Source organism: Neofelis nebulosa, chromosome 2, assembly GCF_028018385.1.
Source record: "Neofelis nebulosa isolate mNeoNeb1 chromosome 2, mNeoNeb1.pri, whole genome shotgun sequence".
In the NCBI taxonomy this organism is placed as follows: Eukaryota; Metazoa; Chordata; class Mammalia; order Carnivora; family Felidae; genus Neofelis; species Neofelis nebulosa.
This window is the reverse complement of record NC_080783.1, coordinates 1,509,554-1,524,028: the sequence shown is the minus strand read 5'-3', so window position 1 is coordinate 1,524,028 and position 14,475 is coordinate 1,509,554. Positions and strand designations below refer to the sequence as shown.

Sequence of the window (14,475 nt, the reverse complement as noted above, 5' to 3'; positions counted from 1 at the left end):
TGAAGGTGCCCGGGGCCTCACTGAGGCGTGGGCACAGAGTGGCCATGTGGTGGAAGAGGAAGGACAGGTTACTTGAGCTGCTAGAATCTAGGAGACAAACCGGCCCTCTGGATAACCTTTGTCAGCCCAGGCCCGCAGCAGGGCAGAGCAGCTCACTCCCCCGGTCCCTGGCCTGAGTCTGGACACTGGAAAGTCACAACTGGATCCCAGACGGGGACAGCGCCATTTCCAGCACTTCTGCCTATCCCCCCGCCACGATGACTGCCACCTGCCCAGCCAGGAGATGACTGGACCGCCACAAGCCACAGATGGGAAGTCTGCCCCCACCGCCACCTCCAGACCAGCCAGTGGGAGACCTGACACCCCAACCCCGGCCAGAGGCCAGCAAGGCCGCCCAGACCAGAGGTCCACTGGATGGCCCGTCACCACAGGAATGCCTCACCCCCATCCAGCAAAGGGGACAGCAGGATGTCAAGGACAGACTGCTATTTCCCAAGGATCATCTGCACAGCGTAAACAAGGCCATTCTCTCTTTCGACGTCTAAACCACAGCACCCTCCCGCTGACAGAGAGTCCAAGAACGTACGAGCTACGCTCAAACTGAAATCCACGTGCGACCCTCCACAACGGCATCGAGCGTCGCCAACTGCTGGCCACCTTCTACAGGTCACCGGTGTAAAGAGCAGAGTTAGTGCAGGGAAGGCGTCTGTATTCGTATCATTACTGTGGACTCACATTCATTCCAAGTGTAAGAAAAAACTCCCCAAGCACTGAAATTGCAGGTAAGCCTGCATGGCGCACTCCAAGACGTCCTCCAACTAGATAAGTGTTTCTTGCTGCAACGAGGTCACTGCATTTCCTGTATCGCCACAAAGACGGGCAAAACGGTCAGAAACCACAAGCAGACTGATAATGACCCCACAGAGCTAGAAACACAACCTCGGTGCACTGGCCGTTGTGGCTGGAGGGAGAGCAGCCCCCAAGCGGAGAACCTGACGCACGCAGCCCCTCCTCAGGGGCCCGCGGCCTCTCACTGTCACTACGAGGAGAAAAGGCACGCAGAGGGGAGTCCTTTCCCTCGACAAGTCCCACGAGTCAGAATTAAACCAAGTGCATAGGAGACAGAGGTTGTCACCAACCCTGGATGAGGAAGGGAGGGCGGCTGGCATGGAAACAACACGGCTCTTCCTCACATGGCGACACGGTCTGGCGTCCTTGACCTAGCTGTGACGAGCGTGCATGGGAGACGTCAGGAACACGGTGACACGTACCTTCGACACACGTAACTGAGCCCACCTCTTAAGTCCCCGCTGGTGGCAGGCACCGTGTGGGGCGTACACGGTGACAGAGACAGGGTCCCCGCCCGTGCAGAACTGGCGACTCCAGACGGTCAAGGGAAAACGGCTCGCAGAGCCGATTTCATAACCTAACATCTCCATCTTTCGTGTGACTCCACACACCCGACATTTATTCTCCGCGTGTCTAGAACGAGCAGCTTCCCGTGCCAAACGCCTCAGTAACAGAGCGACAGATGGCAGAGGATCCTGCCGTCGGGTCATGCCCGCCCCTCGTTCCCACCGGCCTGTGAAGAGAGGCTGAACCAGGAGGGTGGCCGAGATCTCAGAGATTCGGAGACACCCTCAAGGCCTATGGAGCGAACTCACGTCCGGCAGACCCCCTCAGGCCACCCCCCCCCCCCCCCCCCGTCTCGGGAACCGCTGTGCCTGCCGTGTCTCTCGTGACACCAGCAGTCGTGGCAACATTTACAAACAGAGCAGAATAAAGGCCTCCTCACGAGCGTGTGAAGCCAAGCCACGGTGCAAGCTCATTTCCGACACGTTTCATAATCAAGGTAAGGAGGACAAAACACAGGCCTTCCAATGATTTTAAGCATAAATGTTCTCAAAGCCAGAAAACGTATTCCTGTGGTGGGTAGCAGTGTCTCCTGACGAGAGCTGCAACGCTCCCCACGCTTTCATGGTCAACACGTAAGAACACGGCAAAGCGTCGCGTGCCTGCTCGGGAGAGGAGAGCTGACGGGACAGCCAGCCCGGACGGCAGTTGCCCTCAAGTCAGGTAAACCCACTCTGCTTCAAATACGGACATTTGAGCTCAAAAAAATTTCTCTTAAGCAATTTTGATTTTATTGCTTAATTACTGATACTCTAACAATGTTCTCTTCCAAGGTGAGTCACTGTAAATACATAATATTGAACCAAATGACTTCAAATGAACATGCCCGGGAAACCTAAAATCATTCCTGTGGAAAAACACCTCCTGAACTCTTGTGGGGAGTAAGTTTAGGAATTCCCTGAGCTTGCAGGTTTGTGTTAACAAGGTTTAGGACTAAAGCATTGGAGATTAGGTCAACAGGGCAAAGCACCCCCAGCAGAGGACGAGAACGGAAAGCTGCTTTCACAGGACGGAAGGTCCAAAATAGGTAAACATGTAAACAGGCTACAGACCATGGAGCAGGGTGAAACTGCCCGGAGCTAATTCGCAAAAAAAGTGTCGTGTTGACCCTGAGGTAGCATGCTCTATCTGTCTTATCCCCTAGGCAAGTTTGCTCAGGCAGCCACGATTTTGACCCAAACCCCTAACACCACATAACTTCAACACACACGAGTTGACGATCGCCGTTTCGTTGTCTCTTTCTGCACGTCCATCACGTTTGCGAGCCTTCTGATCCTAATAAATATGGAGGGAGGACCCTTCCTCAAGACTCATATCCTCCCGGACATTAGCCTCTCTCGCATTTAATTCTGCGTCCGCTCTCTTGCTGGACAAGAGAGAACTCCAGACTCTGAGCCTGTGACAAATTCTAAGTCACGAACGCTTAGACACTTTAGATAACCTACTTGTCGTAGATTGCTTAAAGTTTTACATAAAACTTGTGGTTCCAGTCAAGGTCCAGTGAATTTCTAAGAGAACACCTTGGGAGTCACGTACGTCCCTCGCTGCACTGTGACCTGAGCCTGTGAACACTTAACATAAGGCAGACTGCACAGAAAACTCACGTACGTGTTCACTGTGACAAATGGCCTCCAACTTAAGTGGCTCCCATAAACCCACATGGCTTGAGCCAGGACAATGCACAGGCCGTATCTGTTCAGAAGACAGGGCACACAGACATCACAGCAGGACCAAGAGGTAGAGCTCGTCCCCCGAGAGCGTGACTCTCTGTTTCTCATCGGGGGTGGCACGCTCCTACCCGGACTTAGCAAAGGCCCCGAGGCCCCAGGTCAAGTCCCAAGAACACAGCCCTGCCCACCAGAGCGCCTCACCTCAGCGCGGCTGGCTCCCGAGGTCCCTGAGCGCCACGCTGGGGCCTCTCGGTGAGGCGGGAAGCACCCCGACCTGCGTCTCGGAAAGTGGACCGCGGGCAAGGACGCCGGGGAGGAGGAGTGGTCGCCAGGGGGCCTGGGACAGCGTTTGCGACGCCGTGTGTAAACTCAGCCAGCTCAGCGCGCTGGCCCGAGGCGCGTGCGCCGTGTGCCTCGGCGGCTTCCTGCGGCTCCGGGTCCGTGACCGAGATGGGTAAAAACCCACCCTGAGGAACCGTTACGCTAGCACCGGGCGACGACGTGCAGACCCCGTGAGCGATCCACGAGGCCCGCACAGCCCGACGCCGTACGGCCGCCCCGGCCCAGGAGGGTGTGTGCTCTGCTCTGCTCTGCCCCGGGCTCTGGCGCCACCGGAGGGAAGCGTGCCAGACGCCGGGGAAAGCGGCACCTGCCTGGACCCGGGAGGGGCACACGTGAGCTGTTGAGCGTGGCACGTGCGGCCCCAGGAGGGGGTCCCAGGACAAAGCAAGTACGGGATGCCAGACCACGCCGTGGACACTTAGGGGACGGCCGGACACACTTTGTGATCTGGAAGCCCTCAAGGAGACGGCCTTCAAAATAACCACCGAGTGAAAGGAAATCCCCTCCCGACTGCAGCAGGATTCAGGCATTATGAGCCGAAGTTCTACGGGAAAATCTGCGGGGAACAACTGGGGCCAGGACTGCCGTTCTCAGTTGTTTTGCAGCCGAAGATGTTCCAGAGGCATTTCCGGAACCGACGCGCTGCGGTCCACCGTCTCCCTCTGCCTCTTCACACACCTCCACACGCTGCCCTGGCGCAGGTTTACAAAACCGAGGTGCTTCTGCACCTCTGGTCTTACAAACAGAGCAGCAGGACGGGACGAAGGGGGCCCGCAGCTCAACGCTCTGTACCGCTGCTAGGAAGGAGCCTGTCACAAGACGGCCGCGGCGTAAGCATCGATGCTCACACTTAAAAAAATTAGTTTTCAACTTAAAAACCAGATTTTTCTTCCAAAGCTACCACAGTTTTTATTCATAATTTTACACTCTGAAATCTTAAAGGCATGAGATTTTTAGGTACCAAGAGGGTTAAGTTTCAGAAAGTTTAAGAAATACTGCTAGGAACCTTCAGTGAAAGCATCAAACAACTTAATTCTGGCAGGACGCGAGGGAGGCCCGCGACCCCCTTCTGCGGCCAAGGACCACACGAGGATGGGCCACATGGAGGGGGCGGAAACACATTCACTTTGCGCCTTCAGGAAAGGAAGAGAACAGGAGAAAAGAGAGAAACAGGAGGGTTTGGTGGGATTTCATTTAATCCAAATGACCTTTCAGAAGAACTCTTAGAACCCGTAGGGATTGTTTATCCTCCTGAATTTTCTGTACCAGCAGGGGGCACTGCCGAGCAACCCTGGGTAGACATGAACATCCAGCTGCCAGCTCAGGTGTCAGAGGAGTCCTCTGATGCTCACACCCTATCGCCTATCGTGAAACACAGCAAGGGTCTGCTTCCGGCTTGCCGTGATTTCAGAAGTAAAACAAAGAAGATGGACGAAACAAGCAAGCCAAGAAACAACAAGACCCCACCAGATCAAGCTGGAACGTGTGCTGTCCTGCTCCCTCGCAAACCTCAGTGTGCAACGTGCCGCACAACACCCACTGTGGTGAGAGTGAACCCCCCGGGCTGCGGCGCACGGGGAGCCGCGTGTGAAGACGTGTGAATCGTGCGCCTGGCTCACCTCATCTCAGGCAGGAAGGTTTTCTTGTAGGCGTTCTCGATGTCCTGCAGATAGGCCGAGGTGACCTTCATTTCGTGTGGCTAAGCAAAAGAAGAAAAAAACAAGCGTGAAACATTTAGGCGTCTCTTTCTTTTACTTGTGCACGTGTAAAACGTGAAAACAAGCAACAAACACGGTTTTCTGGGAACAACTTGTGGGTGTCGTAGGGACGACGGAAAAGGGACCTCGGTATCGGTCAGGATTAACCCGTTTGCCCAGGGAACCCACGGCATGACCTTGCACAGGCCTTCAGACGCGTGCTTCGAACAGGCTCAGAAAGAACACGGTGAGCATGCGTGCACACACACCAGGCCTGGCTTGCCCGCTCCGCTGCGCGCCCAAGACAGGAGGACCAGCCCACCTCTCCCCGAACCCCTCACCCCCCTCTCCGCCACCCACTCCCTCCGTCCTTCTCGCTTCCCCGCCGCTCACACACCCAGCCCGCTCCCACTTCTCCACCTCTCACCCCCCTATCACCTCCAAGTGTGCTAAGCCAAATTCGGAAACTGAAAACGCCAATCACGAGCAGCAAGCTTCAGAATTTAAGACCTCTTCCAGTTCAGCCACGCTGCGGTCAAATCACATCGTCGTTCCCTGGTTTCTTCGTGGCGTTTACCTCCGCCTGATACACTGCCTGCGCGTCCCCCTCACACAACTCTACACTGTCACCACGTGTCAGGAACAAATACCCTAAGTGGGAGCAGTGCTTCCCAAGAACCATCCTAAGGGCGGTGACGGTCTTCACGACCTCTGTCCCCCGCATCACGCCCACACGGCCGGTGGGCACCTTCAGTCTGCAGTGTCCAGGCCGCCTACCCGAGTCTCGGCCGGTGCCACATGCGTGGACCTCGCTGCTCGGCCGCTGCAGGCTCAGCAGGCAGGAACACAGGGACAGGGCTCAACGGGAGTGAAGCACTGAGAGGTGTCGAAGCGACACTCGGTCTGCCCAGACACCGGGGCACGGAGACCCCGCGAGAGAACAGAAAGGTGCAGGGCCCAGGGAAGTGGTCAGGACACTGACCCGGCCTCACAGCGTGCTGTAGGGGACAGGGGACGACAGAGAGATGGGGCCAGGGACCGCGGGGCTCCGGTGGAGAGCAGTGACTGTGCCGGGACCCCCCTCCATCCACCGCACGAGGGCCCACCCTCCGGGGGCTCCGCTGTGGGTGCCGCCCGGCTCCGTGAAGGAAGGTGGCGACTCAGCAAAGTGCCGTGAGCACTGGCACCGCAACAACGAGGACACGCAAAACGAGCGGGGTCTTGAATTTAAGAGCTGGTTACATTTCCTTTCTTCTGAATCCGACTCTGGATCTCCGGAACCGGCACGTCGATGTAGATGACCACGTGGGGAGGCAGGTACTCAGAGGCGGTGACCTTCTTCACCTCGTTGTAGTGCTCCACACCTGCCACACACGAGCGGGACACGTCTGTCACCCACGGGTGTCCACATCGTGGAAGTCTCGTACATACTTTACTTTTCAAAAAACTCAACTGAAAAACATCTGATTACATGTACTCAGGTTCAACCTACTTTAGTAAATTTAATCAGCTACGCAGACCGACCTTCTGAAGCAGATTTAGTAATGAGAAAACAAAGCAGCAAGCAGTGAAGGCTGGGGGAAATCCTCCTAAAGCTGTCGCCGTACCGAGCAAGCCGTACGCACAACAGCCACGCACGGCCGGTGGTGCCGAACCCCATCCGCGCCGTTTCCAAGAACACCCTGCACCTGGACGTCCTCTGGCGCACAATGACGCCACTGGAAAGGCAGCCAGAGCACATCCTGGGTCGCTGGAACGAAACCACCACCCTCACCCGCCACAGCAGCAATGTCAAGAAACGACCATCTGCAGATTTTCACACGGTAGAAACTTCCAGAAGCGATCACACGAAGAGCCACAGAAAGACAACTACTTTGCTGTAGAGAAAAGTCCCGGTGACCACTGCTAGCGACGCCTGCTTTGGGGGCGATTCAGGCGGACCTCTGACCCAAGGTCACAAGGGTCTGGGCCGGAGGGACAGGCTACGACGGTGGTACACTCCAAGTAAGTGACCCAGCCTCACGGGACTGTGGGCACCGTTCTGACACTCGGCCTCATCCCGGCTTCCTGTCTGGTCCTGCCCACCCCCAGGCAAGACGTCCGTCCTCCCGCTTCCTCCGCCAAGTGCCTCTCCTTGGGCGTGTTCTGGGAGTCCCCACGGCCGAGGGGACCCTACACCCGGCCGTGCATGCGCCGTCCACCCCAAAGTAATCTGTTCTCCCAGCCCAACACAGAACTGACTCTCACGAAAGCCACTGCCCCCCACCCCGGGTCACTTCTCCGCTCCCGTCCCACGAGATCCCACACACTCGGTGACGACCGTGCCCCTGCCACCCTCACCGACCCCGTTTGGGTGCGATTCCGCAGCGGGCTTCCCTCCCCAGAGAGCCGGAAGCCAGCCCCAAGGACCCTGGCCTCAGTCCTCACTCCCTCTCCCGACTCTCCCGGGACAAGCGCATCCTCTGTCCGCGTCAATCCCCCAGACCGCGTCTGGGACCCGCAACCACCTGGCCACCTCAGGGGTCCCCAGCTCACACGCCCGTGTGGGACACCTGCTCCTCGGCCCGCTGCCGCGCCCCGTCCTCTTCATGTGGCAAGGAGCCTGCCGAGCCCAGTTACTCCCCGGCCTCCTCCTCACAAGGCCGGTCGCCGGGCCTGCCCCTGCCCCGCCCTGCCCAGCCGGGTCCGCGCCCTGCTCGCTGTGGTGTCGGCGTGCCATCCTGCTCTGACATCCCCACCTCTGGCCTCCTGTCCTTGGATGTCCCCTCACCGAACACGTACTTCAGACGAACGAACGCAACGCAACCACATCCTTCCCACACCCGACACCTTGGGTGGCTCCTCGCCACTTTCAGGAAACAGCCAAGCCCCCCCCCGGCCAGGGCGCGAGCCTCCCCTCCTCCCGCCCTACCTGCCTCTCCTGGGCCGTCCTCCGCCCGCGCTGGCCTCCCTGCCACGCTGCACCTCGCTCACCCGCTGCCCTGCTGCCAGACTGCTCCGGGCTCACCCAGGACGCCATGGCGGACTGCACCCCGTCTCCCAGCCAGAGTTCTGGGCGCTTCCACAGGGTCCCGGAGTAACGGCGTCCACGTTGCTTCAATGCCGGCCCCGCCCTGGCCAGGACGGCAGGAGCTTCCCCGTCTCCTCGCCCCAGATCCCCGACGCCTAAAATGAAGCCCGGCACGCAGCCCACGTCCCAGAAAGGCTGTCTGACTGCCTGCAGCCGCTGCTCGGATAGCCTGTGAGGTCCATGGCCAGAAGCAAGGGCGCCACGGCCCCTCCCGCGAGCACGGGAGGGCACCCCAACCGCAGAACAGGCAGGCGGACCAACGGCCGGGCGCCTCAATCCCGGGCCATCTCCTGGCCTGCTTCGCTCTCCACAGTCACTCACCGAGCGCTCTCGCTCTGCCCTCCAGGCGTGAGCCACCACCGCCCCAGCCAGCCGAGCGCTCAGGTGGACACGGCCACAGGCAGACGGCACAGGCTCTCCCGGCCCCGCCCTGGCGCACTCCTACCTACACGTCCCGGCCCCACCCTGACGTGGTTCCATAACCGCTCAGTCAGGCCACCAGGCTCAGGAGAGGCCTTCACTCCTGTCCGTCTGCCACCGTCAGACCTTCCACAACACCCTACCGGGGCTACCGTCCCTGGACGCGGCAGACCGGCAGCACATCAGACAGAGGGAAAGGATGATGGTGTCGATGGCATGCAGGTGCAGCCACAAGAAAAAGAAGACATCCCGATTGTGAACAAGATAATACACTAAAAAACTGGCCAGTTCAGGGAAACTACAGCACAGATCAGAGAAAGTGGCTGCGGTATCCTGCAAGACCGAAGAGGGTCGGGGCAGCTCAGGAAGGTTGGGTGGAATCCGGGAGCTGAGCTGTTCAAGGATCCAGAACGCTTCCCTGCTTCCACTGGGAGATGGGAATTTAGGAGGAAGAGAGGGTGGAAGGAACCCGCTTTTTTCCTGTGGAAATTTAACGGGTACTAGCTTCTATCTGGCTGCCTAACAGACGTGCCGGAAAGAGCAGGGGCCGCGTGGGGAGTCTACCGGAGCCTTCACGAAGCTACGCCGCGTGTCCAGGAAGGCCTGAGCACAACGCCGACTCACACTGCTTCCGGATGAATCCTTGTTTATACATCGCGTCCAAGAAAACAAAGTCGCTGAAGATGGAGCGTTCCAATACGACACCTTGTCCTGTTTAAAAACAGGGAAACAAAATTCAAAGTTCAGACAGATAAAAAACCCAAGGCCCCAGAGACGAGTAATTTCACTTTACAAAGAGACAAGTTCTCTACCATACCGTTCAAACGTACGTATGTGTGCTCGTAAGTGAGAGACTGTTTTCGAGAACTAGAACATTTCTGGTTCGGGCAACGTAACATTCATCTCATTCCGCCGGCTGCAGCAGAAACCCCCAGTTACGAGGAAGGTGCCTCACAGCTTCCGTAGCTTTCCCACCCCACCTGCTCACTGCAATCCCAACACACCCCGACTGCTCTGCCAGACCCCGGCGGCACCCACCACTCTCCCCCCGTGCCCAGTTCATCAGCAAACCACCGGCGTCCTCCCAAGCACATCCAGAACCTGACCTTTCCGCCGCAGCTGCCTCCCTGCAGCCAGGCCTCCTCACTGCTGGCAAGGTTCCCGCCCCCGCCACCAAGTAGGCCCTGCGTCCGTGCTCGCCCCCGGCTGCTCTCACAGCAACAGAGGGGCATTTGCAAAACTCAAGCCAGACCGCGTTACTCCTCCGCTCAAATCTGCTAGTGGCTTCCTCTCTCCTCCAGAGGAAAACCCATCTTGCCCAGGCAACTTCTCTGACCTCATCCCGTCCACTTCCGGCCTCACTCACTGCACTCCTGTCACAGGGGCCTCCTGTGACTACAGCCACTCCGAGCACCGGTCCCCCCGGGCTCAGCCCAGCTGTGCCAGGACAGAGGCCTTCCCCAACCTTCCCACCTGCAAGTAGGACCCCGGCCCCACGGCAAACCCCTCCTCAGCTTCTCACGACCTGACGTGGCACTGAACTCCCCCACATTTACTGTTCATCTCCCCAGAAAAACGTAAGCTCCGGGAGGGTGCGGGCTTCACTTTCTGAACCCCAGCTCCTAGAATGCACCTCACGCAACGGGCACTCACAAAACACTTAACGGTTAGTACAACACAGACAGAGACGAGTAAGTTTTTGTTTAAAGTGATTCTTCTAAACTTTAAGAAAGGGAGAGTCCCAAGAGGTGAAGTATGCTTCAGAAAGAATCTGGAATGAGCCAAGTGTCAGCGTTAAACCCAAGCCACCAACCAGTTCCCGTGAGCCAGGTCCTGGTACAGAACATCACGAGGTGACCGCATCTTTTCTTAGAAGCAGCACCAACGAAAATCAGGGCTTCCGTTCATAGAAGGAAAAGCACCACTAAGGACATTCTGAACACCCAAGACAAAAATTAGACTCCTCTGTAACCGTTTCGGTCAAGAGTGAATCCTGCACCTCTTGGCCTGTGTCGTATACGTGGAACCCTCCTGGCAGTGGTTCCCAAATGCCGCTTTGCTAACCAGTTCCGTCAGTCACCTGGGGTCCCCGTCAAACATGCTGTACCTTCTTGTCCTCACACCCCACGAAGCAGACCCTCCAGGCGGCAGCTGAGCGGTCTGTAAATGGCTCACCAGGTAACTGGCGACCGGGCGTGGCCATCACTGCCCTAAGAGGCGGACACAAGGCTCATACAATCTGCACCCCCTCCTCTCACGTGCACACACGTCATCTCCACCTGCGAACTCAGCACCGCCAGGGCTTGGGAGCTATGCCCAAGCACCCCGGCGCCTGTTACCGATTCTCAGGGCACGCTGGGGTAGGGGCCGAGCGTCACCCACGCTGCTGGTGCCCAGGATAACGCAGTCCCTCCTGGACCGGACCCTGCTCTGTGCTAACTTTATGTCCTGAGCCCTGCTGCTGGTCTCCCAGGCTGCAAACGGTACCCGCCCCAACATGCAGTCCTCGTCCATCTCTTGCCGGCTTCCAGTGACTTCCAGAAACACACCCCCCTTCCAGTCGTCCGGGCCCTTGGGGCCTTGCGTGTTCTGCCTCCACCACCGCTGCCCTTCCTCCAGGTTTCGCTGCTCCCCAGTGGACTGATGGCGGATCCCAGCCCATCTCTGGGCCCTAGGGACGAGCTTACTTTGCGTGTCACATCTCTGTGTGACTCACAGCTCCGTCTGCAGGAGTCTGACTCCACTTCCTCACAGCCCTTTAGAGGCTCTCTCTTTCTTCCACGGCTTTGAACACTTCACTGCCATGCCTACACTGGCGGCACAGAAATCCCACACAATCCATACCCCTCGCTCCGGCACGCGAAAATGAAACACGGTTCGGGGACTTTCATTCCGAAGCAATAGCAGCGTGGGTCTCAGGGAATTTATGATCCTGTTAAAAAGACAGAACCTGCCTCCCCAAACGCCCTTAAAGAAAAGCTCTGCTTCGTGGCAGTCTACAATGGCGATTCCAGAAGGGGTTCACGTGCTGGACACGCCGGAGCGCCGCCCGGACACCGTACCCGTGCTCAGCAAGTGCTCCAGGGCGTCCGCGTACTGCAGGAGGCGGCTGGCGTACAGCCAGGACTGCAGGCGGTAGCTGTTGCCGTCATTACTTCTCGGGTCCTCGTAAAACTTCTCCACGCTGCAGCTGCCGCTAAGCTCCACGTCCAGGGGCCTCCCGTCTCCCGTCACGCCGTCCGCGTAGTGGATCCCGGCTTCGGGGAAGTGCTTCAAGCCTGAGAAGAAGCAATGTGATGCGAACGCTTCCCCCGCCATCGGCGGGCAGCAGGGACTCACAGAAAGAAAGCCCCATCTGAATACAGGGCGGAGGCCGGTGGCACAGGACCCGGGGCAAGTCACCCTCACGCCTGCGTCCACACAGGACACTCAAGACGACGTGTCCAGAGCACTCGTGGAAGACAAGCATGTCAGCGAAAGGGCCGGCCTACAGTGTGTCCCTGGTACCCTCGCGGGAGTTCCTCCAGAAAAGGAGAGCGGCCCACGACCGCGGGGAGCCCCCAACGTGCGACTGGGCACCAGCCCGTCAGCTACCACGGGAAGTACGATGGCATCTTCACCGGGAGTCAGGAGATGTGGTTCGGGTCCCGGCTCCGCACTCACCAGCTGCGCAACAGCAGCCCCCTCCGGAGCTCACCCGTCTGCAAGCGACAGCAGTGATCAGGGCCCCACCCTGGAGGACCTTCACTGAGCTCGGGTGAGACCGCTCACGTGAACGTGCTCTGCTGACATTATCAAGAAAAAGTTCCAACGCAAACTGACAGCCAGTATGGATTTAAAAATCTTTCCAAATCCGAAAGACTAAAAGTAGATTTTAGTGTATTTTAAAAATGTAAAATACCTACCTCGGGCCCAATTCCACCCAGTCTATATGAAAGTACAATCAAACTCAAATAAGCAACGATGCACCTGAGAGAAAGGAGCTCCACGTGACATATATCCATACCTAGTTTCTCTGCTATGTGTTTTGCAAGCTCGCCTTTTCCGGAACATATATTGCCGTCTACAGTTATCACTTTGCTGTGTTCTGTGAATTTTTTGGTTGTTCTTTCGCCGAGTATGTATGCCAAAGGGCCATACTGTAGCCTGCACTGGGCGCCTGTATGAATTCCTTCCTGGAAAACACAACAGCATGACGTGAGCATTCCACTTCCCACAGGCACCAGCAGCTATTAGGTAAAAATGCCAGGAAGACCTCTGGTGATAAAAATACCAACATCTATCCGACTTTGGCTCAGGTCATGACCTCACAGTTCCTGAGTTCAAGCCCCATGTTGGGCTCTGTGCTGACAGCTCAGAGCCTGGAGCCTGCTTCGGATTCTGTGTCTCCCTCTCTCTCTCAAAAATAAACAAACGTTAAAAAAAAAAGAAAAACAACCCAACATCTAGGGGCACCTGGGTGGCTCAGTAAGTTAAGTATCCAGCTCTTGGTTTCGACTCGGGTCATGATCTCATGGTCTGTGGGATGGAACTGTTTCAAAACTCTGCACGGACAGTGCAGACCCTGCTTGGGATTCTCTCTCTCCCTTAGCTCTCTGCCCCTCCCCCTGCTCATGCACGCTCTCTCAAAATAAATAAACTTGAAAAAAAGCCAACATCTACATTTTTATTACCTAGTTATTTAATTACCGGTCTCCCTGCCCCACCCCCCAGCGTAAGTTCATAAGTACAGGGGGATTGTTGGTTTTGTTCACTGTTAAATCCTCAGGGCCTGGAACAGGGCCTGAAACAGAATACGCTTACCATGTTCAATATAAGTTGGATGGATGGATGGATGGATGGATGGAAGGAAGGAAGGAAGGAAGAAAGGCAGGGAGGAGGAGGCGAAGGGAAGACAGGAGTAAGGGAACAGAGCATTTTTCTAGTCCAGATTCCTGTCCTGAGCTCTGGACCTGGTTACCTGCCTTTAAACAGCTCCATCCAGAAGTCCTGAAGGTATCTGACAACTAACAGGCTTAAAACTGAAAGTTAACATCCATACCCTAACCCCCAAATCTGTTTTCCTTCCCAAGTTCCCTATCCGCTATCCACCAAGCAAAACCAAGCAAACACAGGATCACCTTGGATATCCTCCTCCTCCTTCCAACCCTACAGGCACTCACAAAATCCTATTGACCTTAATTCTTAAACCTCTCAGGAACGAACTGTCCTGCCCGTCCCCACTGCACTGACTGTGCAGACTTCTTCACATCTCTCACCTACAGCACAACGTCTCGTCTCCTGTCTCCAACATACCCGTTCTCTGCTCAAAAGCCACATGATCTACTCTACACAGCACACAACACACGCACACAGAAAGCAACACAATCAAAAGGCAAGCAACTAAGAAAATCCTTAGTGTATATAAAAGTTGTATAGATCAATAAGGAATAGTGACAGAATAAGGAAGAATAGGAACTCATAGCTTATTTTTAAAGTATCAAAAATAGCCAAAAACTGTATGAAAAAATGTTCATTCACTTACTTATTCATTCAACAAGTATTTACTAGGAGCCCACACGATGCAGTGCGCTTTTTCTAGACAACTGGGGATGGGGATATGAGCAAAAGCGTTCCACAGGACAACAAAACAGAGAAGTTACAGCTGACCCTTGAACAGTACAGGAGTTTGTGGTGCCGACACCCCCCCACCCCATGCAGTTGAAAATCCACGTACAACTTCTGACTCCCTGAAAATTTGACTATTAATAGCCTACCGTTGACTGGAAGCCTTACCGGTAACACAGAAAGTTGATGAACACACACTTTGTACATGTATCATACACCGTATTCTTAAATGAAGCAAGCTAGAAAACAAATTACC

General features: G+C 56.2%; 1 protein-coding gene across 3 annotated transcripts in view; it reads right to left on the bottom strand.

Annotated features, from left to right (window-relative positions):
* Positions 1 to 14,475, bottom strand: part of NDUFA10 (NADH:ubiquinone oxidoreductase subunit A10) — a 51,898-nt gene that overhangs the window by 35,589 nt on the left and 1,834 nt on the right. For all 3 annotated transcript variants that reach the window (XM_058699231.1, XM_058699251.1, XM_058699241.1), the window contains exons 2-6: positions 12,619 to 12,787; positions 11,675 to 11,890; positions 9,237 to 9,323; positions 6,365 to 6,486; positions 5,045 to 5,124 (exon numbers count right to left, since the gene is read on the bottom strand). In XM_058699231.1, the coding sequence (XP_058555214.1) occupies positions 5,045 to 5,124; positions 6,365 to 6,486; positions 9,237 to 9,323; positions 11,675 to 11,890; positions 12,619 to 12,787 (674 nt within the window). The remainder of the gene's footprint in view (positions 1 to 5,044; positions 5,125 to 6,364; positions 6,487 to 9,236; positions 9,324 to 11,674; positions 11,891 to 12,618; positions 12,788 to 14,475) is intronic.